This window comes from Panthera leo, chromosome D2, assembly GCF_018350215.1.
Source record: "Panthera leo isolate Ple1 chromosome D2, P.leo_Ple1_pat1.1, whole genome shotgun sequence".
NCBI lineage: Eukaryota > Metazoa > Chordata > Mammalia > Carnivora > Felidae > Panthera > Panthera leo.
Window position 1 is genome coordinate 84,514,141 of NC_056689.1, and position 22,214 is coordinate 84,536,354.

The 22,214-nt window shown below is 45.2% G+C and overlaps 1 protein-coding gene across 2 annotated transcripts in view; it reads right to left on the minus strand.

Moving 5' to 3' along the window:
* CD2H10orf143 (chromosome D2 C10orf143 homolog) overlaps nt 1-20,370 on the minus strand; it is a 46,880-nt gene extending 26,510 nt beyond the window's left edge. Inside the window, exon 1 of one of the 2 annotated variants that reach the window (XR_006194885.1) lies at nt 19,866-20,370. Coding sequence is in view for 1 of the 2 variants with exons in the window: in XM_042909339.1 (XP_042765273.1) it covers nt 19,493-19,594 (102 nt within the window). In the remaining variant the exon portion in view is untranslated. Of the gene's footprint in view, nt 1-19,492; nt 19,637-19,865 lie in introns of those variants that run through there. The other variant, XM_042909339.1, reaches the window with a different exon arrangement.
* Between the last annotated feature and the right edge of the window lie 1,844 nt (nt 20,371-22,214).

Sequence of the window (22,214 nt, forward strand, 5' to 3'; positions counted from 1 at the left end):
TGCTATTTACTGTGGATTATTGAGAGCTCACTGCATATGCTATTGACCTGTACACTTAGTTGGCAAATTGTCCAGTTATTATGGATGGGCCTGGACCAAAGGAAAATGAAGGCTGCAGAGGCATTTAACTCCGGGATGCTTGTGCTACACGGCTCCCTTTTACTCCCTCGTAGAGAGAATATGTCAGCCTTCATAAAAGCAGATGAAGATTTACCACCCAGCTAAGACACTTGCACCGTATAAAGGAAATTAAAATCCCGAGTGTACACAAAGACCCCGTTACTAAACAGTAACTGAGTATCAGTCGAACGGCAGCCTCACCAGAGAAGAGTTCACACAGGAACACGGCTGGCTAAGAGGAGACACTTAGAAGACGCAAGAATTAAAATACAAAACGCGTCTCGGGTTACCCAATGACGGAACAAAGAAACCTGGCCGGTCTGGCAAAGACAAGCTGCGGTCCGCCAACTGCATGATCCCACCTGTGCTGTCACCGACCTGTCCCTTTATTGGGAGTGGTGGCGCCCAGCCTGCCGAGGGGGGCGCGGGGCAGGGACGCCGTGCCAGGCTCTGCGGAAGCCGGGCGGGGGACGTTCCCACGACGCCCCCGCGGACACGCTGGTGAGCCGGTGAACGGGGAATCCCGGCACACGGGGCACGGCCACCCGCCGAACCCGGACACGCGGCCAGCGCTGGACCCAGGCTCCTCGGCTCCACACGCCACAGGGATGCAGAGAAGCAAAGATGCCGACTTCCTGGGCCGTCTGAACAGAAACGCACCGTGTCTTCTCCTCAATCAGCACAGCAAGAAAACCGCACAGTCTTCAAACATTGAACACCATGAATTGAGCATAGTTAATCAATACACCAATACGCGGATCGAGCGCATCTGCTGTGAAGTGGACTAGCAGTGCACACGGTTACAGCTCAGGATGCGATTGATGGTTAAGTCTCTACGCACACGCCCACAGCCCTCGTCTTTCGTTCGGAAGGTACTGCGGGGACCGTTAGTGACGAACGGCCTTTTTCCTGAAGATCGTTTGTATTTGAAAAGTGTCATGCCAGCTGACGGAGGCCTAGTTACCGGAAGCAGTCTGCTGAGCGAGGCTGTTCAGCTCAGTAAAGAAAGTTGACTCCTGTTGGAGCAGCGGACGTGGATGGCCACCAGCCCCGAATACGGGACCGTGAGTGCTGGCAGCGAGATCCACAAGGCCCCGCAGACCGTCATTTAGAAAGAAAACACCGCTTCCGTCACGCGCAGATCCTGCTTCCGTGACACCGCCACTTGGAAAATGAGCCTGCCGCCTCGGGAGGTTGGCTTTCTACGGGACCGTGCCACGTGACACGGAGTCAACCACGGACACCAGAAGCCAGGATTCCTGCTCTCCACCCCATGCCGCCAGGACATGCTGAAACTTTAACCACAGGGACCTCACAGGCTGGTGCTGTGCCCTCCTCGGCTGTGACCGCTGTCTGGACGACCCCTCGGATGACCACGCGTGGGCTTCCCAGGCTGCACGCCCGACCAGGTCTGGGGAAAGAGGGAGGCCGAGGGGACACGCGGCCCGAGGCAGCAGAGGCAGGACTGACAACTTACTTCTAGGAGAGGAAGACGACAGAGCAAGAAAAAAACCACACGTCCGCTTCCGGTTAGAGGAAAAACCACGGATGGGCACACTGGACTCACCAAGGACCCGCTGCAGGTGTGCAAGATTACGAAGCCCACCACAGACCCAGGTTACGCCCCGGGTGACCATTAGGGATCTCAAGGAAAGCAGGCACACAGACTGAGCTACCCCGGCCGGGCCTGATGAACGTCGCTTGCAACGATCACAAGTACAGTTCGGGGGTGTTTCCACATTTGTCACTTCACAACAGGATCATTCGGCCCTCACGACAGCCGTATGACAGGAGGAATGTTTTTTCTACTTTGCAGATGAGAAACATGAAGCCCCAAACCCTCAACCAACTTGTCTGAGGTCTGGGGATCTGCAGTGATACAGCTGGGCCTTCAGGGAGTTTTCAGTCTAACTAGTCAGACAGGACTGAAAAATACAGCCAAAGATGCACTAAAAACCAAACAGTGTGTGAAAAAGATTTCAAAACTTAACATAACTGTCATAAAAACATACAATTATCAGGCCTCCTGGGTGGCTCAGTCGGTGGAGCGTCCGACTTCGGCTCAGGTCCTGATCTCATAGTTTGTGGGATCAAGTCCCCGCACTGGGCTCTGTGCTGACAGTGTGGGAGCCCGCTTGGGATTCTCTCCCTCTCTCTTCCCCTCCACCGCTCACTCTCTCCCTCTCTCTCTCTCAAAATAAATAAACTTTAAAAAAACTTTTAAAAAGCTACAATAATCAAGACAGTGTGGTACTGGCATAGGGATAAACATCTAGAACAGAACCGAGAATCCAGAAACAGACCCTGACATTTAGGGTGCCAAGACAATTCAGTAGGAAAAGCACGGTCTTCATAACAAATGGTGCTGGCATGACTCAACGTCCACACGCAAAAGGAGGAACTTTGGGCCCTGTCTATACACCATACACAAACATTAACGTAACATGGGTCAGAGATCTAAATGTAAGAGCTGAAAGCATAACATTTGTGGAGGGGAACATAGGACAAGATCTCTCGATATGACACCAAATGCATGATCCATAAAGAAACAAATTGATAAACTGGACTTCATCGATATCCAAAACCTTGGGGCTTTAAAACGCACCATCAAAAAAAAAAAAAAAGACAAGCCACATTCTTAGAGAAAATGTTTTAACATATACATGATGTATAAAGATATGTGTCCAAATGATATAAAGAAATCTTGCAACGGAACAGGGCAAATAACATAATTTTTTAAGTGGACAAAGAATCTGAATAGTGATTTCTCCAACAAAGGTACACAAAAGGCCAATAAACACATGAAAAAATATTTAACATCACTTGTCATTATTTTTTTTTAATTTTTATTTTATTTTTGAGAGAGAGAGAGAGCGAGCGAGCACGAGCAGGGGAGGCGCAGAGAGAGGGAGACACAGAATCCGAAGCAGGCTCCAGGCTCTGGGCTGCAAGGACAGAGCCCGACGCGGGGCTCGAACCCACGAACCACAAGATCCTGACCTAAGCTGAAACCCGAAGGAGGCCAAGGCTGAACGCTTAACCGACCGAGCCACCCAGGTGCCCCAACATCATGTGTCATTAAAAAATGCCGATCAGGGGGCGCCTGGGTGGCGCAGTCGGTTAAGCGTCCGACTTCAGCCAGGTCACGATCTCGCGGTCCGTGAGTTCGAGCCCCGCATCAGGCTCTGGGCTGATGGCTCGGAGCCTGGAGCCTATTTCCGATTCTGTGTCTCCCTCTCTCTCTGCCCCTCCCCAGTTCATGCTCTGTCTCTCTCTGTCCCAAAAAAAAAAAAAAAAAAAAAAAAAAATGTTGAAAAAAAATTAAAAAAAAAAAAAAAAAAAATGCCGATCAGGGGGCACCTGGGTGGTGCAGTCGGTTAAGCGTCCGACTTCAGCCAGGTCACGATCTCGCGGTCCGTGAGTTCGAGCCCCGCGTCCGGCTCTGGGCTGATGGCTCGGAGCCTGGAGCCTGTTTCCGATTCTGTGTCTCCCTCTCTCTCTGCCCCTCCCCCGTTCATGCTCTGTCTCTCTCGTCCCAAAAATAAATAAAAAACGTTGAAAAAAAAATTAAAAAAAAAAAAAAAATGCCGATCAGAACCACAATGGGATGCCAGTTCCCACCCACTAGGATGGCTGTGATCACAGAGAGACAGTAACAGGTGTTGGGAGCATGTGGCGACACCGGAACCCTCACTCACTGTTGGTGGGAGTGTGGGGGCAGCTGCTCTGGAAAAGAGTTTGGCAATTCCTCAAAACGTGAAGCGTCGTCAGGTTACCGTATGACCCAGCAATTCCACAATTAAGTATCCACCCAAGAGAAATGAAACCATTACGTCCATGCAAACACTTGTACGTGAACGTTCATAGCAGCATTACTTGCAAAATCCCAGGAGTACAAACCCAAATGCCATCAGCTGAGTAACAGATAAAACCTGGTGTGTCCACACAAGGTAGCACTTACCGACAGAAAGGAATTAGATACTGGTATCTGCTTCAACAGGGCTGAACCTCAAAAACATTATCAGGCCAAGTGAAAGAAGCTAGTCACAAAGGACCAAATACTGGGATTCCGTTTGTAAGAAATGTCCAGAAGAGACAAACTGATGGAGACAGACAGTCAATCAGCAGTTGCTAAGGGCTAGGGGAGGGTGATAGTGAGTGACTGCCTACAGGAACCAGCTTTCTTTTAGGGGTCATGAAAATGTTCTTTATGTAGATTATGGAGACATTTACACAGCTCTGTAAACATATTAAAACTACTGCCCTGTGTACTTCAAAAGAGTGAACTTTATGGTATGTAAATTACAAACAAGGCCATTTTTAAATATGAGCAAAAGATTTGAATAATTCACCAAAAAAGATACGAGTGATAAATAAGGACATGAAAAGATGTTCAACAGCAAGTCACTAGGGAAATGCAGATTAATACCACGGTGAGATGGCTAACTTCAGACCTACCAGGAGCGTGGACAAACTGGAGCCCTCTGTAGGTTGCCAGTGGGGGTGCAAACCGTGCCACTACTTTGGACGACAGCCTGGCAGTTTCTCAGGAAGGCAAACACACACTTGCGAACTAGCAGTTCCAGTCCCAGGTGTCTAAGAGAAATGTAAACGAGTGTATATACGACGATCTGCATGTGAGTTTCCCAAATTTCCAGCATTATTTGGGATTGCCAACAAGGAAAAACAACATAACGTCCACCAACAGGTGACTGGATAAACAAAGTGTGGTATATTCATACAATGGAGTATTATTTAGCAATAAAAAGAGCAAGCTACAGATACCTGCTTCATTATGGATGAGCCTGAAAAACATCACACTAAGTAAAAGAAGCCAGCTGCACACACACAAAAAACAACAACAACAACAACAACAAAACATATGATTCTGGTTATACAAAAATTCCAGAAAAGGTAAATCTGGAAAAACAAAAAGTAGATTAGCAACTGCCTGGAGCTGGGAGGGACGGACTTACCGCAAAACGGGTACACACGAGGTACCAGAAGCGACCCAACACTGGGGTGACGGCTGCACAATTGATTAGCCAAAAAAATCGCTTCATTGTGCACTTGAAAAACACCTAAACAACACTGTTCTGCTCATAAATGCAAGAAAGAAATTGAAAAGACAGGAACCGCAGTCACGACCTTGAGGGTGATGATGGCGCACACCGTTAGGGCTTTACCAGACGAATTAAAATTTTCCCTAAATACATACCCTGAAAGCACCAAGGATTTCATGCATTAGTGTAATCCTCCCTCCGTTCCTTTGCACACACAACCCTCAACACGCCGATCAGCCAGAAAGTATTTGCTGAACGCCTACAATACGCCTCGCTCGGCTCGGGCATCTGACACCTGAAGATGCTGAAGCCACGTCACGGTCCCCCAGCGTGGCCGCTGAGCCCAACAGACCCCTGAGAGACCCCCAGCCAAGACTGACCGTTACCCCATTTTGACCTTGCTGTGTCATCTATCAGGAAATGTGCAAACAACTAGACGTGACCGGGCTCCATGCAGGTGGCAGAGTCAAGGTGGCATCAGAGTCATAACCAAAGAGGAACTGTTACTGGCAAACTTCTCCTCCCCTGGATGGGAATGTGGCAGAATACGTTTAAACTGAGTAGAACAGACAGTGAAAGCAGCTCAACAGATTAGCTCAACCTTGAAATAAAAAATGACCGAGAGAATGGAATAACCTGTTTCTTGAGGCACGGGCTGCAATCATTTTGATGGAAAGGGTGAGCACAGAAAGTCAGAGTGAAGGGCTTGGTCTGGGGTCGGCCCCACCGCTGGTGCTCACCAGGTTCTCACAGTTGGGATCTCGCTCAGCAGACGAGCTACAAAATCCACACCCTTCTGGGTGAAACACGCAAATTTAACTCTGAATTTTCTCTTTAGAAGGCAGACCCCCCCGTAGGGTTACTCAACTGGAGTTAAAGCCATAAACGTGTTTAAGTGGTTCTGCCGACAAAGACCCCCAGCTTTACCGGATCATTTTTCAAGTGTTAGCAAAGGTAGGTCTAAAGTTCTCCACAGCGCAGAGTGGACAGAAACCATCCTCAGCCCTTGATTTTAGAGGCAGCTCTTCATAATACCAAGAACTGGTGAAAATGTAGATTGGAACTTTGTAATTTACTTTCATCTAAATTTCCACAGCTGCATCAAAAACATTCCAGGTTAAAACTCCAAATTACCGCCTGTTTTGAAAAGTTCAAGCTTGCTCATCCGTGGACTGAAGGCAAGACCCGTGTGCAGGCATAAAGGAAGGGAAAACCATGTCTGCCAATGTAACGCGCACAGCCCGCTGTCCAACCTGCAGGGAACAGCACAGCTCAACAAAGTCACACGCTGGGCTGGCAAACTAAATTCCGTGCAGAAAACATTCGCGTTGTTACCGGTTTTAGTTCGCCGTGGCATTCCTGCTGCCGTGTACGACCCACACACACTTAACCCAGTTGAAATCAAATAGGACAGAAAGCATTTATAATTACAACCTTAAACTTCATGAGGAGTCCCTCAAACTTAACCACATTGGGTTAAGTTTCAAGCTTTTTAAAAATTTTAAATCAATAATCTAACGAGCTCTTCAGGTGAAGATGGGGCAACGGGGCCCGGACTCACCCTCCTGCATGAAACATCCAAAAAGGGACAAAATAAATGAAACAACAGATTTCTAGACACTGACCAACGAGTTAAAAAGAAGAGTGACCCCCAAGATACAGAACACAAATGGGCTGGGCCCTACCTCTGCCCTACCTCACTGCCTGGAGGGTTCCCAGGCTACGGCACAGGGAGGGAAACCTGAGGCAGAGCCTGGGGGCCTCCCTGAGTTGAGAACACAATGCTGTGAGAGGTTCACAGGATAGAGCATTCTTGAGAGAAGGCAGCAACACAGAGAGAAATATGAAGATCTGCATGTACTCAGTAGAGTACTGGTCAGCATACAAATGTCAGGAAATTATCCAAGAGCAGGGAAAGAACCATCTGAAAGAATAACAGTGCTTGGTGCTCAGACAGAGCTGGGAATATGGCCTGACCCTACCGTACCAAAGCAAATCGTGACACTGACAAAGAGAAAATTAAAAGTAGCCAGAGACAAAAGATACATTACATACTGAGGAACAAAGTCAGCGTGATGGCAGATTTCTTACTGGAAACAATCCAAGCAAGAAGACAGCACAGCAACATCTTTAATAATTGAGAGAAAAAACAGTCAACAGAATTCCATACGCAGTAGAAATATTTTTTTAAAATAAGGGTGAAATAAAGACTTTCTCAGACACACAAAAGTTCAAAACACATACCACCAATCGGCCTTTCCTAAAGAAATGTTAAAGGAATTCCTTCAGGCAGAAAAGAAAGGATACCGAATGGAAATATGCATCTACACAAAAGAATGAATTGCACGGGTAAATGGTTAACCGTGGGCAGATATATGTTTTTTGTTCTTGTTACTGAACCCTCTTTAAAAAATGATTGATTGTTTACAGATATAGTAATAATACAGTACCAGATTTACAACACGTGTCAAAGTAAAATGTAGGACAATGAAAGCACAAAAGTTGAGAGGAACAATGAAATTGTACTATTGTACGTTTCTTATATATAAAGTGGCATAATATCACCTGAAGATAGACTATATTTTAAAGATGTACATTCTAAATCATAAAGCAAATAACAAAATACAGCGAATGAGCCAACAAAAGAAATAACATGAAATCATAAAAGTTTGCCACTAAACTAGAAAGGGAAAAACAGCATAGCAAAGAGGACAAATAGAAAACAAAAATCAAGAAGCTAGGTTTTAATCTAACTATACCAACAATTACATTAAATGTAAACAGACCAAATATTCCAATGAAAAGGCAGAGACTGAATTAAAGAGAAAAAATACTCACTTATAGGCTGCATACAAGAAACTCCCTTTATTTTTAAGTTTATTTATTTATTTTGGGAGAGCACGTGCATGAGTGTGCAAGCTGGGGAGGAACAAAGAGAGAGGAAGAGAGAGAATCCCAAGCAGGCTCCATGCTGTCAGTGCAGAGCCTGATGTAAGGTTGGAACTCATGGACCGTGAGATCTTGACCTGAGCCAAAATCAAGAGCCAGACTCTCAACCAAGTGAGCCACCCAGGAGCCCCAAGAAACTCACTTTAAATGTAAAGATACAGATATAGAGGAGAATATTACAAGGGATACAAGAGGTAATTTGCTAATGTTAAAGGAGTTAATTCATCAAAAAGATATACAATTCATAAATGCATTTGCACCTAATAAGAGAACTTCCAAATACATGAAAGAAAACTAGAAGAAATGCAAGGAAAAAGACAAACATACAATTATATTCACAGGTTTCAATACTTTTTCACAAAAACAGATAGAACATGAAGAAAATCATTAAGAAAATAGAAGATTTAAACCAAACTAACAACCAACATGACTTATTAGACACTTGTAGAACACTCAACACTGCACAATACGCCTTTTCCAAGATGGACCATATCTTGAATCAAAAAAAATTGTTTCACATGGAAAACAGTATGAAGGCTCCTAAAAACAATTAAAAATAGAACTACCAAAAAAATTGCAATCAGGCTCTCAAAGAGATATCAACACTCCCATGTTCACTGCAGCACATATTCACAGTAGCAAAGATGTAGAAACAACCTAAATGTCCACTGACAGGTGAACAAAGAAAATATGGTATGTACATGCAGTGGAACTCTGTTCAACCTTAAAGAGAGGAAGGAATGTTATACAACATAAATGGACATTAAGGATCTTGGGCCAAATGCAGTAAGCCAGACACAGAAGGACACATAATGCATGATTCCACTTACATGAGGTATCTAGAAGAGTCAAATTCATAAAATTAAAGGGTGGGGGGGGGAGATGCTAGTTACCAAGCGTAGTGGGAAAGGGAAAATGGAGAATTATTCATCAATAGGTATCAAGTTTTGGTTAAGCAAAACGAATAAATTCTAGAGATCTGATGTATAACACTGTACCTACAGCCAATACTGATGTATTGTACACTTAAGACTTGTTAAGAGGCTAAACCTCATATTAAGTGTTCTTATCACAGCAAAAATTAAAAACTAAATTTTAGGAAAAGGAAAATAAATAAGTCTAAGTAAACTAAAAGGATTCTAGTCACACACAGTATGTTCCCTGAGCACAGTGAAATTAAATTAGAAATTCTTTGAAAAATTCTTAAATTAGAATTCGTTAAGAATAGAAGACACAAGTGAGATCTTACCACAGATTAAAAAAAAGAGTTAAAACAAGAATCAGAGATGAAGAATGCCATAAACGAGATTGGAAACAGGCTTGATGCAACGAACAGCAGCCTGGAAGAAGCAGAGGAACAAATTAATGACCTAGATGACAAAATAATAGTAAGTAATAAATCTGAACAAAAGAGAGAAAGTAGAATTATGCAACAAAAGAATAGACTTAGGGACCTCAGCGACTCCATTAAACATAATAGCATTTGTATCACAGAAGTCCCAGAAGAAGAGACAGAAAAGAGGTAGAAAATTTATTTGAGAAAATAATAGCTGAAAACTTCCCTAATTTGGGGAAGGAAACAGATATTCACATCCAGGAAGTACAGAGAACTCCTCTCAAAATAAACAAAAGGAGGCAACACCAAGACACATTGTAAGTAAATTTGCAAAATACAGTGATAAAATTTTTTTAAAGCAGCAAGACAAATAAGTTCTTAACTTACAAAGGAAAACCCATACAGCCAGCTGTAGATTTCTCAACAGAAACCTAAAAAGCCAGAAGGGAGTGACATGAGATATTCAAAGTGCTCGATGGGAAACATATGCAGCCATGAATACTCTATCCCGCAAGGCTTATCATTCAGAATATTGAGAGATAAAGAGTTTTCCAGACAAAAACTAAAGAAGTTCACGATCACCAAACCAGCCCTGCCTGCAAGAAATATTAAAGGGGACTCTGAGTGCAAAGGAGAGACCAAAAGTGACAAAGAGAAGAAAGGATCAGACAAATCTCCAGATAACAATGACAAAATAAGCAATAAGATGGCACTCAATACATATCTATCGATAACTATTTTGAATGTAAATGGACTAAATGCTCCAATCAAAAGACATCAGGTATCAGAATGGATGATAAGTTTAAAAAAAAAAAAAAAAAAAAAAAAAAAAAAGACCCACCTACATGATGCCTACAAGAGACTCATTTTAGACCTAAAGACACCTGCAATTTGAAAGTGAGGGGGTGGAGAACCATTTATCATGCTAATGGACATCAAAAGAAAGCCAGAGTAGCAACACTTATAGCAGACAAACTAGACTTTAAAACAAAGACTGTAACAAGAGACAGACCAGGGCACTGTATCGTAATAAAGGGGATAATCCAACAAGAAGATATAACAATTGTAAATATTTATGCACCCAAACATGAAAGCACCCAAATATATAAAACAATTAATAACAAACATAAAGGAACAGATAATAATATAATAATAGTAGAGGACTTCAACACCCCACGTACATCAAAGGACAGATCATTGAAACAAAAACATCAAGGAAACAATGGCTAGACCAGATGGACTTAACAGATACATTCAGAACATTCCATCCTAAAACAGCAGAATACACATGGGACATTCTTCAGAACAGATCACATATTAGGTCACAAATCAGGCCTCAACAAATATAAAAAGACTGAAATTATACCATGTACCTTCTCTGACCACAATGCTGTGAACTAGAAGTCAACCACAAGAAAAAATCTGCAAAGACCACAAATACATGGAGGTTAAACAACATGCTACCAAACAATGAGTGGGTCAACCAGGAAATCAAAGAAGAAGTTTTAAAAATACATGGAAACAAATGAAAATGAAAACACAAAGGTCTAAAAGCTTTGGGATGCAGCAAAAGCCGTCCTAAGGGGAAGTATAGAGCAATACAGGCCTACCTCAAGAAACAAGAAAAATCTGGGGTGCCTGGGTGGCTCAGTCAGTTGAATGTCTGACTTTGGCTCAGGTCACGATCTCATAGTTCGTGAATTCAATCCTCACTTCGGGCTCTCTGCTGTCAGCGTGGAGCCTGCTTGGGATTCTCGGTCTCCCTCTTTCTCTGCCCTATCCCCCGTTCACTCTCTCTCAAAAATAAACAAACATTAAAAAAGAAAAGGGGGGGGGCGCCTGGGAGGCTCAGTCGGTTAAGCGTCCGACTTCAGCTCAGGTCATGATCTCACAGTCCGTGAACTCAAGCCCCACTCGGGCTCTGTGCTGACAGCTTGGAGCCTGGAGCCTGCCTCCAATTCTGTGTCTCCCTCTCTCTCTGCCCCTCCCCTGCTCATGCTCTGTCTCTGTCTGTCTCAAAAATAAATAAAAACATTAAAAAAAAAAAAAAAAAAAGAAAAGAGGGAAGCAAGAAAAATCTCAAATAAACAACCGAACCTTAGAAAAGAGCTAGGAAAAGAACAAAAGAAGCCTAAAGCCAGCAGAAGGAAGGAAATAATAAAGATTAGGAAAAAAACATTAGAAAGCAATAGCAAAGATCTCTAGAAAACCCCCAAATATTGGGAAACTAACACATTTCTACATAACAAATGCATCAAAGAAGAAATCAAACTGAAAATTATAAAGTACATTGAACTAAAAAAAAATGAAAACAAAACATATCAAAATTTGCACTAAAGAAGTACTTGGGGGAAATGTTTAACATTAAATGCCTATGCAAGAAAAAATAAAAGGTCTCCACTCTATGACCTCAGCATCCACCTTAAATAACTAGAAACAAAAGAACAATTGAACCCAATGTAAAAAGAGGAAAGGAAATAATAAAGATCTCAGTGAAAAGTAATGCCACAGTAAATAGAAACAATAGAGAAAAACCAATGAAACTTAGATATCCCATGTTCATACATCAGGCACTATGCAGAGTGCAGTCAAGATGGGAACATTCCTCAAATTAATCCACAGATTCAATACAATCCCTATCAAAATTCCAGCCGGCTTCTTTGTAGGAATTGACAAGCTGATCCTAAAATTCACATGGACCTTCCAGGGACCCAAAATTGCTGAGACAGCGTTGAAAGCGAAGGTTGAAGGACCCACACTTGCAGGTTTCAATAGTTACTATAAACTACAGTCATCAAGACAGTGTGGTACCAACCTAGGACAGACAAACAGATCAAAGGAACCAAATTGAGAATTTAGGGAAAAACCCTCACATTTACAGTGAACTGATTTCCAACAAAGGTGCCATGGTAATTATATGGAGAGAAAGAATAGTCTTTTCAACAAAAGGTGATTGGATACGTTAATACCCACATGCAAAAGAATGAGGTTAGAACCTTACCACATACTATAAGCAAAAATTAACGCAAAATGGAACATAGATCTAAATGTAAGAGCTAAAATTATGAGAGAGGTGGGTGGGGAGTGGGGGGAATTCTGCTCTGCAAATCCCATTTCTGGTAAGGGACTCATACTTGGAATATATAAAAACTATTACAACTCACCAAGCAAAAGACAACCTAATTTTAAAAATGGGCAAAGGACCTCATCAACACTCTTCCAAAGAAAATATACAAAGGGGCGAGAAGTACATAAAGATGCCCAACACTATTAGATATCAGGACAATGCAAGTCAAAACCACAGAGATGGCACTTCCCATCCACTTAGGATGGCTACAGTTAAAAAGACAAATAGCAAGTGTTGGAAAGATGTGGAGAAACCAGAACTCTCGAACAATGCTGCTGGGAATGTAAAATAGCATAGCTACTTTGGAAAACAATCTAGCAGTTCCTCCAATGGCTAAAGATAGTTAGCACAGGGGCGCCTGGGTGGCTCAGTCAGTTACGCGTCCGACTTCAGCTCAGGTCACGATCTCACAGTTCATGGGTTCGAGCCCCACATTGGGCTCTGTGCTGACAGCTCCGAGCCTGGAGCCTGCTTCGTATTCTGTGTCTCCCTCTCGCTTCAGATTCTGTGTCTCCTTCTCTCTCTGCCCCTCCCCCGCTTTCTCTCTCTTTCTCTGTCTCTCTCTCAAGAATGAATAAACATTAAAAAAATTTTTTAATTAAAAAAAAAAAGTTACCACATGACCCAGAAATCCCACAACTAGGTTTATGCCCAAGAGAAAGGAAAATATATGTCCTTACAAAAACTTGCACTTGGATGCTCATAAAAACATTATTTACAAAAGCCAAAAAGTCAAACTGTACACTTAAATATGTGCCATTGTTATAGTCCAATAATAGTATTTAAACCAAATCTAACAGTACATTTAAAAAATCATTCAGGGGCGCCTGGGTGGCTCAGTCGGTTAAGCGTCCGACTTCGGCTCAGGTCATGATCTCGTGGTCCGTGGGTTCGAGCCCCGCGTCGGGCTCTGTGCTGACAGCCCAGAGCCTGGAGCCTGTTTCAGATTCTGTGTCTCCCTCTTTCTCTGACCCTCCCCTGTTCATGCTCTCTGTCTCAAAAATAAATAAATGTTAAAAAAAATTAAAAAAAAAAAATCATTCATCTCAATCGAGTGAAATTTACTCTGGGGATCTAGGGTGGTTCAATATTCATAAATCAATCAATATGATTTATCACATTAACAAGAGAATGGATAAAAACCATATGATCATCTCAACAGATGCAGAAAAAGCACTTGACAAAGTACAACATCCATTCATGATAAAACTCTCAACAAAGTAGGTTTAAAGGGAACATACCTCAACATAATAAAGGCCACAAATGAAAAACCCACAGCTAACGTCATCCTCCGTGGTGAAAAACTAAGTTTTCCTCTGAGATCAGGAATAAGACAGGGATGTCCGCTCTCGCCAATTTTACTCAACAGTGTATTGGAAGTCCTAGCCACGGCAATCAGACAACAAAAAGAAATAAAAGGCATCCAAACTGTTAAGGAAGAAGTAAAATTTCAACAATTTGCAGATGACATGACACTATATATAGAAAACCCTAAAGACTCCACCAAAAAACTACTAGAACTGACAAACGAATTCAGTAAAGTCTCAGGATACAAAATTAATAAAATCTGCTGCACTTCTGCACTAACAGTGAAGTAGCAGAGAGAGAAACTATGAAAACAATCCAATGTATTTTTTCAATGTTTATTTTTGAGAGACAGAACAAGCCCAAGTGGGGGAGGGGCCAAGAGACAGAGGGACAGAGCACCCGGAGCAGGCTCTGTGCGGCCAGCAGCAAGCTGGATATGGGGCTCCAACTCACCAACCATGAGATTACACCTGAGCTGAAGTTGGACGCTCGACCAACTGAGCAATCCAGGCGCCCCAGAAAACAATCCCATTTATAATTGGACCAAGAATAACAAAATATCTAGGGATAAATTTAAGCCAAGAGGTGAAAGACCCGTACTCTGAAAACCATGAAACATTGATGAAAGAAATGAAAGAGGACACAAATAAATGTAAAGATATTCCAAGCTCATGGACCAGAAGAACCAGTATCATTAAAACGTCTGTACTACCCAGAGCAATCTACAAATTTAATGCAATCCTGGCCAAAATGCCAACAACACTTTCACAGAACTAGAAACAAATAATATTAAAATTTGGATGGAACCACAAAAGACCCCAATGAGCCAAAACAATCTTGAGAAAGAACAAAGCTGGAGGTATCACAATCCCTGACTTCAAGATATTCTACAAAGCTGTAGTAATCAAAACAGCATGGTACTGGCACCAAAACAGACACATAGGTCAATGGAGCAGAATAAAGAGCCCAGAAACAAAACCAGTTATATGGTCAGTCAATCTATGAGCAAGGAGGCAAGAATATGCAATGGGAAAAGAGAGCCTTTTCCACAAAAGGTTGGGAAAACCAGTAGCTACATGCAGAACAATGAAACTGGACCCCTTACTTACACCATACACAAAAATAAACTCAAAATGGATTAAAGACCTAAATGTGAGACCTGAAGCCATAAAAATCCTAGAAGAAAACACCGGCAGTAATTTCTTCTGACATCGGCCATAGCAACATTTTTCTCGATAGGTCTCAAAAACAAAAATAACCTATTGGGACTGCATCAAAAGTAAAAGCTTTACATAGCAAACTACCAATAAAAACAAAAAGGCAACCTATTGAATGGAATGGGAGAAGATATTGGCAAATGATACATAAGGGGTTAATATCATGGGTGAAGGGATGGGCTAAATAGGTAAGGGGGATTAGGGAGGACACTTGTTGGGATGAGCACTGAGTGTTATACGTAGGGGATGAATCACTGGAAATCTACTTCTGAAGTCATTATAGCACTATATGCTAACTAACTTGGATGTAAATGAATAAGTAAAAAGAAAAAAAGGGATTAATATCCAAAATACATAAAGAACTCATACAACTCAACACCAAGACACCCAAATAATCCGATGAAGATGGGAAGGACATGAATAGACATTTTTCCAAAGAGGACATTCAGATGGTCAACAGACACATGAAAAGATGCTTAATATCATTAATCAGCAGAATGGTGAAACTAAAAAACACAAGAAATAACAGGTGATGGTGAGGATGTGGAGAAAAAGAAACTCATGCACTGTTAGTGGGAATGCAAACTGGTGCAGCCACTGTGAAAAACAGTATAGAGGTTACTCAGAAAAATTAATATAGAATTGGCATATGATCCAGTAATTCCACAACTGGCTATTTACCCCAAGAAAAACACTAATTCAAAAAGATATTTGCACCCTGTGTTTATTGCAGCACTATCTACAATAGCCAAACTATGGAAACAGCCCAAGTGTCCATCAACAGATGAATGGATAAAGATGTGGTATATACATACAGCAGAATATTACTCAACCATAAAGAAGAATGAGGTCTTGCCATTTGCCACGCAGATGGATTTAGAGGTTATTACACTAAGTGAAATAGGTCGGTCAGAAAAAGACAAATAACATATGCTTTCACGCAGAAGTGGAATTTAAGAAATAGAAGAAACAAAAACAAACAAAAAAAGACTCAAACACAGAGAACACCAGTGATTGCCACAAGGGAGGTGGGCGGGTGGGGGGATGGGTGAATTCAAGGGGATCAAGAGTACAGTAATCATGACGAGCGCAGAGTAATGTAATACAACTGTGGAATTATTACAGTGCATCCCTGAAACGATCACTGTACGTACAGCATTCTTCAATTTTACTTTCTTACTTTATTTTTTTTAATGTTTGTTTTCGAGACAGACAAAGAGCACGAGTGAGGGAGGGGCAGAGAGAGAGAGAGAGAGGGAGACACAGAAGCTGAAGTAGGCTCCAGGCTCTGAGCTGTCAGCACACAGCACAGAGCCCGACACGGGACTCAAACTCACAAACCATGAGATCATGACCTGAGCCGAAATCAGACACTTAACCGACTGAGCCACCCAGGAGCCCCTATACTTCAATTTTAAAAAATACATACCAACAAAGAAATATAAAGGTAAAAATTTTTAAAGAAAAAAACTAGTGATAAAAAAAACGGTCAATAGCCAATTAATTTTTGCATCCTGATACGTTATTTCTACAGGTCACTGATAAAGAATGAAAATACATTGGAGGAAATGGTCACTAATCCCAGGATAAGCTGGAAAATGGGATCCTGGATCAACCGAGAGGAAGCTAGAAAAGATACCAATTGGAGGGTGAGCCCAGACACCTCGGGTGTCGCTTCCCTGGAGAATTTTTACAGAGGTCGTCAGGAAGGAGCACCTTCACGGACAGTAAAGGCTGAGTATGCATGAAGGTGGGCGTTCTGGGCACACCCTCTTCTTCCGGAACACGTAGGGTGGTGAGGGTGTGGGGGGCAGGGGGGCTGAAGCAGCCAAGCGCTGGATGCCTCCAAGTCTCAGGGTCAATCTCGCCAGGATTTCACTTCTCTTTCCTTTCCGCAGAGCCCACAATAGTGCTTGCTGTTCAGCAGGCACCCTAACAGGAATGATGAACCCTACTCATCGTCCATGGCTACACGTGGCACCACACTGGGCGAGCTTCCCACAATCAGGACACCCAGGGGCTTACGGGAGGCACCTGTGGCTCGGCCGGAGAACACTTGTGGAGCTATTACAGCCATGGGTCCCGGCAGCTGCAGGGGTTTCTACAGCTCCACTGGTGGTTACAACGCACAGGGTGTAGACCCACTAGTCTGTGAACAGAGGTAGGACACGAGTTGCTCTTTGCACGTAACCAAACTCTGAGGAGGCCGGGGGGGGGGGGGGGGCGTGTGTGTGAGAGAGAGAGAGTGAGAGAAAAGAGAATGGAAAACTTGGGACAAGGACTCAATCTGAATTATTGGATCAACGACTGAGGCACAATACAATACGAACAAGAACTTTATCAAATTAAGAGTCCACACACACCATGGCATAAGACACCCAAGTCACCAATCCTTGGTAACAGGAAGTATTGCAGCCTCCAGCTGGGCACTTAATTTCCGCATCGCCATCTGCAAGATCATTCCAAGTTTCTCCTGTAAGCCTTTCTCGTTCTCTCTGATCAATAATGACCTCCAGTGCCTGGTCCCTGACAGCCTGTGGCATCACACCTTTCATCTCTGTATGGCCAATTCAGGGCTTGGTTGCAAGCCCCACATGGGAGGCTACAGACGTCTCAGGCTGTGACTAAGACGACAGGCTCTGGAGGCAGGCGGTGGGGTCAAAGACCTACGTCCACCGCTAGCTGTGTATCCTCAGACCAGCTGATTAACCTCCCTGTGCCTCCGTTTCTTCATTTGTAATATGGGAATAAAAACAGGTTGCTGTGAGATTCAGACAACCCACCCGCTAAGCGCTCAATGACGAGCACTACCTGTGACAAACGTGCCCAAAGCGGAAAACGCAGTGACAAAACCAGAGCCGGTGTTCTCCTGCAGCTCCACACCAATCTTCTCCCGTAAGAGCGCCATTGCCCAGCCAGGTGCTCAAGTCACAGCCCTGGGAGCCATCCTGGGCTCCTCCGCTCCCATGACCTTCCACGTCCACTCCACCAGCAAGACTAGTCCGTTCTCCCTCCGATACACAGAGCCCTCTGTCTACATTCACTGTCCAAACCTGTAACCTCTCGTAATTTACACGCCCCTTGCCCCCCTCCTTAGCTCTGATCACCATCCCTTTCATTTTCCCCAGAGTTCCCAGAATAGGCTCTTAAAATGTCAGTATGATCATGTCTCTCTACATTTACTTCCCACCATACGCAAGGTGAGCAGTGTAGAGATGACCTGGTGTTGACCTCACGTAAAAGGACACCACCAGGGAATGCAGGAAGCAGGTGACGGGAGGAACCTGGGTCCCTGGATGTCTTTGATCTGGGTAGCACCAGCCCCACCCTGTATTTAGGGTCCCCCCGGTCTGCTCACCTCTATACATTATGGACAGCAGGATCAAGCTTCCACCTCGTTGGAACCAATGTGGTTTGAAACCTGCAGTTACAGAAGCTTAATCTGTGCCCTAGTAACACGGTCCCTGGAAGTAGTGTGCTTCTGTGACAGGGTGTTAAGTGACACTGGCTTCGTGGCCAGGCAGTGGTGGGTGAGGAAACACATGCACGGAAGGAAACTAGGCACTTGTTATGCTGTAAAATCATGCCAGAAAACTGTGCCTGCATGAACTCGGGAGACAGATCCCGTGCTCAGTAAGCCTGTGGGTCCAGAAGACACAGAACACTTCAGGTGCTGGGTATGTTGGCTGCTCGTTGGTGCTCTTAGCAAGGAACCATGAAATAAAGCAGGCGGGGTGAGACCAGCCAGTTCGCAAGCGGAGGTGGAAGTCACGGGGCGCTGCTCAGGGGCTCTGCCTTAACGTTCCGATCCGACGGTACTTGACTTCCAGTTCCCTAAGAGTCTAAGCAATCCCCTGCCTCCTATCCTGTTCCCCTTCCAGTCTCGTGCAGGCCCGATTACCCACCCGCGGATCTCGAGCAGGGCTGTTATCACCAGTCACGTCACCTGACCCTGCTCCCTCGGGTCAAAGTGCTCAATCCAGGTGTGTCTGCTCACCTGGCAGCCCCACCACACCCAGCCCAGCGCCTGCACGCGGAGGCCTGACTCAGGAGCAGCAGCGAGCAGACCGCGGGGCGCCACCTGACCCTCACCCCGAGTCCACCGAGTCTGCCAGGCCGCACGGGGAGCCCGCGCTCCTGAGAGGGACCCAGGGTCCGGGGGCCCCGCATCTCTGCGCAGGCGCGGCCGCGGGGAGGCGGAGTGCCAGAGTCGCGGCCTCGCCCCCGGTCCGCCCACCTTGGCAGGAGGGCGCCAGCGCTAGTCCGGCTAGATTTCCTCCGGGGCCGGCCCGCGGGGAGACACGAAGCCCAGTGGGCCCGCCCGGGGGCTCCGCCAACCCGTTCCTAACGCCCAGGCCCCGGGGGGGCTCACCGCGTCCCCCGGAACCTGCAGTTCCTCCGGCCTCCGCCGTCGCCACGGGCCCGGCACCATGGTATCCCTGCGGCCCCAAGCCCGACTCCACGGGCCTCTCATGACCTACGGACTCCGGCCGCCCGCCCCAGCCACTGTGTCCACGCCTCTTTGCCCCCCCCCCCACGTGCCCCGAGGGCGCCAATGAGAGACGGGGGGCGGGGCGCCGCGAAGACGGCTGGGCCTTGCTTCGCGAGGGCAGCAGACAGGAGTAGCGGAGACCAGAGTCTTCTGGGCAAAAGGGGACTTCCGCCCAGGGTTGTCATTTCGCACAGAGGGCCAGCCTGTCACTTCTCCAGTCACTGAATCGACTGTGGGACTCCGAAGACCTTACTCCTTCAGGGTCCTGTCAGGCTTCGACTGCTGGTGGCGGATCGGCAGGGGGGAGCTCCCTCCTCCTCGCTCTTGTGATTGGTCATCGAGCGCCGTCAGCAACCGTCTTCCTGTGGCTGGTCGGTTGATGGATGGCGCAGCGAGCCAATCCGCGTGGGCGAGCTGCCCTGGAGGGTGTGTCTGGGAGCTGTAGTCTCGGGAAGGGGGCCTCACTTCCGGGCGGGCGTGGCCGGGGGCGGTACGGTGATCGCCCGCCCGGGTGTGGCCCTGGGCGGGGAGCTTCTCTGCGGGCTGTGCAGAGGAGGAACGGGGGCTTGGCGGGCCGCGCCGGCTGCCCTCTGCGCTCGCACCCTAGGGGAGCTGGCAGCCCCCGTAAAGGCCGAGGCGCCCAGCCCCGTACTCTGATTAAGTAACACGTGTCCGAGCCGGGCCTCTGCCGGGTATCTGCTAGCGGTGGGCAGGGCCGGAGCTCTGCGCAGTGGCAGTAAACTAGGTCTGCGAGGGCGGGGCTCCGGGACAGAGTTTCCCGTCTGTGGTAAATGGATGGATGGGCGGGGGCTGCGTTCTTTCCAGCTATTGTTGCGGTCGTTCCCCGCCGAAGCGTGAGCTTCCCGGAGCTGCTGCAACCTTCCTGCCACCATGAGGGGCGGCTGGCGGAAAACCTGGTGAAAAGTGCGACAGCACCTAGGCCGAAACGCCTTGAGTTCCGCACCAATCCACAACTACATGCCTGCCAGCCTCCAGGCTTTTTGTTGCATTTCAATTATTTGAGGGCTGGGTTTACCATTCTGCTGCAGGCAAAGGCATCTTTTTTGTTGCAAAGCCTGGTTCTTACCCGTTAAGGTGAAATGCGTGACTCCTCCACTCCGTTGGGCGTCTGGCTGCATGATCTTCAGCAAGCTAGGTAGCTAATCTATATCAGTTTTGTTATTTATTTAAGATAATGATGAATCAGGGCATTATGAAGATTAACTGAGGTGTATACATATAATGTACTTAGAACAACGACTGACACAAACTACTCAATAAATGGTATATTACTATTACTAGTCTTCCTATACTAACACTCCTGCTCCTAGTTGACAATCCTATATCAAAACCCTGGACTTAACAGTTGTGAGCGAAAGTTAACAATACTGTATATTTGAAAGTTGTTAAGAGACTCCATGTTGAAAGTTCTCACCATAAAAAAAATAAACAAACTGTGTAAGGTGATAAATGTGCTAACCGATCTTATGGTAATCATTTTGCAATGTAAACATGTCAAATCATTCCAGTTGTACGATGTCCTATGCCAGTTATATCTCAATAAAGTTCGGGGTGGGACCTTGGGGCTGGCTGTGTTTTGGAATTCAAAATCTTTAGGATTTTTTTGTTTTGAAGCGCTATATATATACATATATATACATATATATATGTGTATATGTATATATATGTGTATATATATATATATGTATATATATATTACATATCTAGTATGAAACGCCTTCAGTAGGGCCTGGGACAACACCCTATGATCAGACATAATATTTATGTGGCAAAATGTGTGAATGTTCAGAAATATTCACCTTAAGTGGGATATATAACTGCTTTAAATAGTCTCATATCCGTTCAAATGTGTTTGCTCGAAACTTAGGAAGAACTGATTTTTACAACTGTTGGATTTCAGAGTTGAAAATAAGGTGCTATCGAGAACCTGTACTACTGCCCCTACTTTAAAAACTTTGTGGTTTTTTGGCCTTGCAGTTTACCTTAAATGATGTGCTGTGTGGTCCAGTGTCAGTATCACTGGCCTTTGGACTTGGGGCTGCTCTTTCAGGCACTTGAACCAACCATTGAGTAATGGGGGAACGCTTAGCCCACAGGCTGGTGACAGCTATTGTCCTTGACCAAACTCTACCCAGGCTCCCCTGAACTCTTCTCAACTAGTCCCTGACTCTGGGGTTTCCATGTTAGTCTCTGCATTGCCCAGGTTTAGCAAGAGTCTCCCACCCTTGCTCTCTGATCAGCCTCAATGTCTGATGGGGTTCCTCATTCCCCACATTCCCCCAGGTGATGTCTGATCACCCCGGCCTGCCTTCAGCAAGAATCCTGTTGGGTTGGTTTAGAAAGAATTGTCCCTCACCCCAGATGTTTCCTTCTAGGATTTTTCACCCACTGACCTCCCCCTACCCGTATCACACTCCTAGGCTATGAATTCCCACTCTTCTTTGTGTTGGGAGTTAATCCCACTCTTCCTCTCCTACTGCAAAACCCCGTTATAATAGTCTCTGTATCTGTCACAATGGACCCCCTGAATAAAGTCTGCCTTACCACTCATGTCAAGTGTCATGCATTTTTTTTCTTTAAC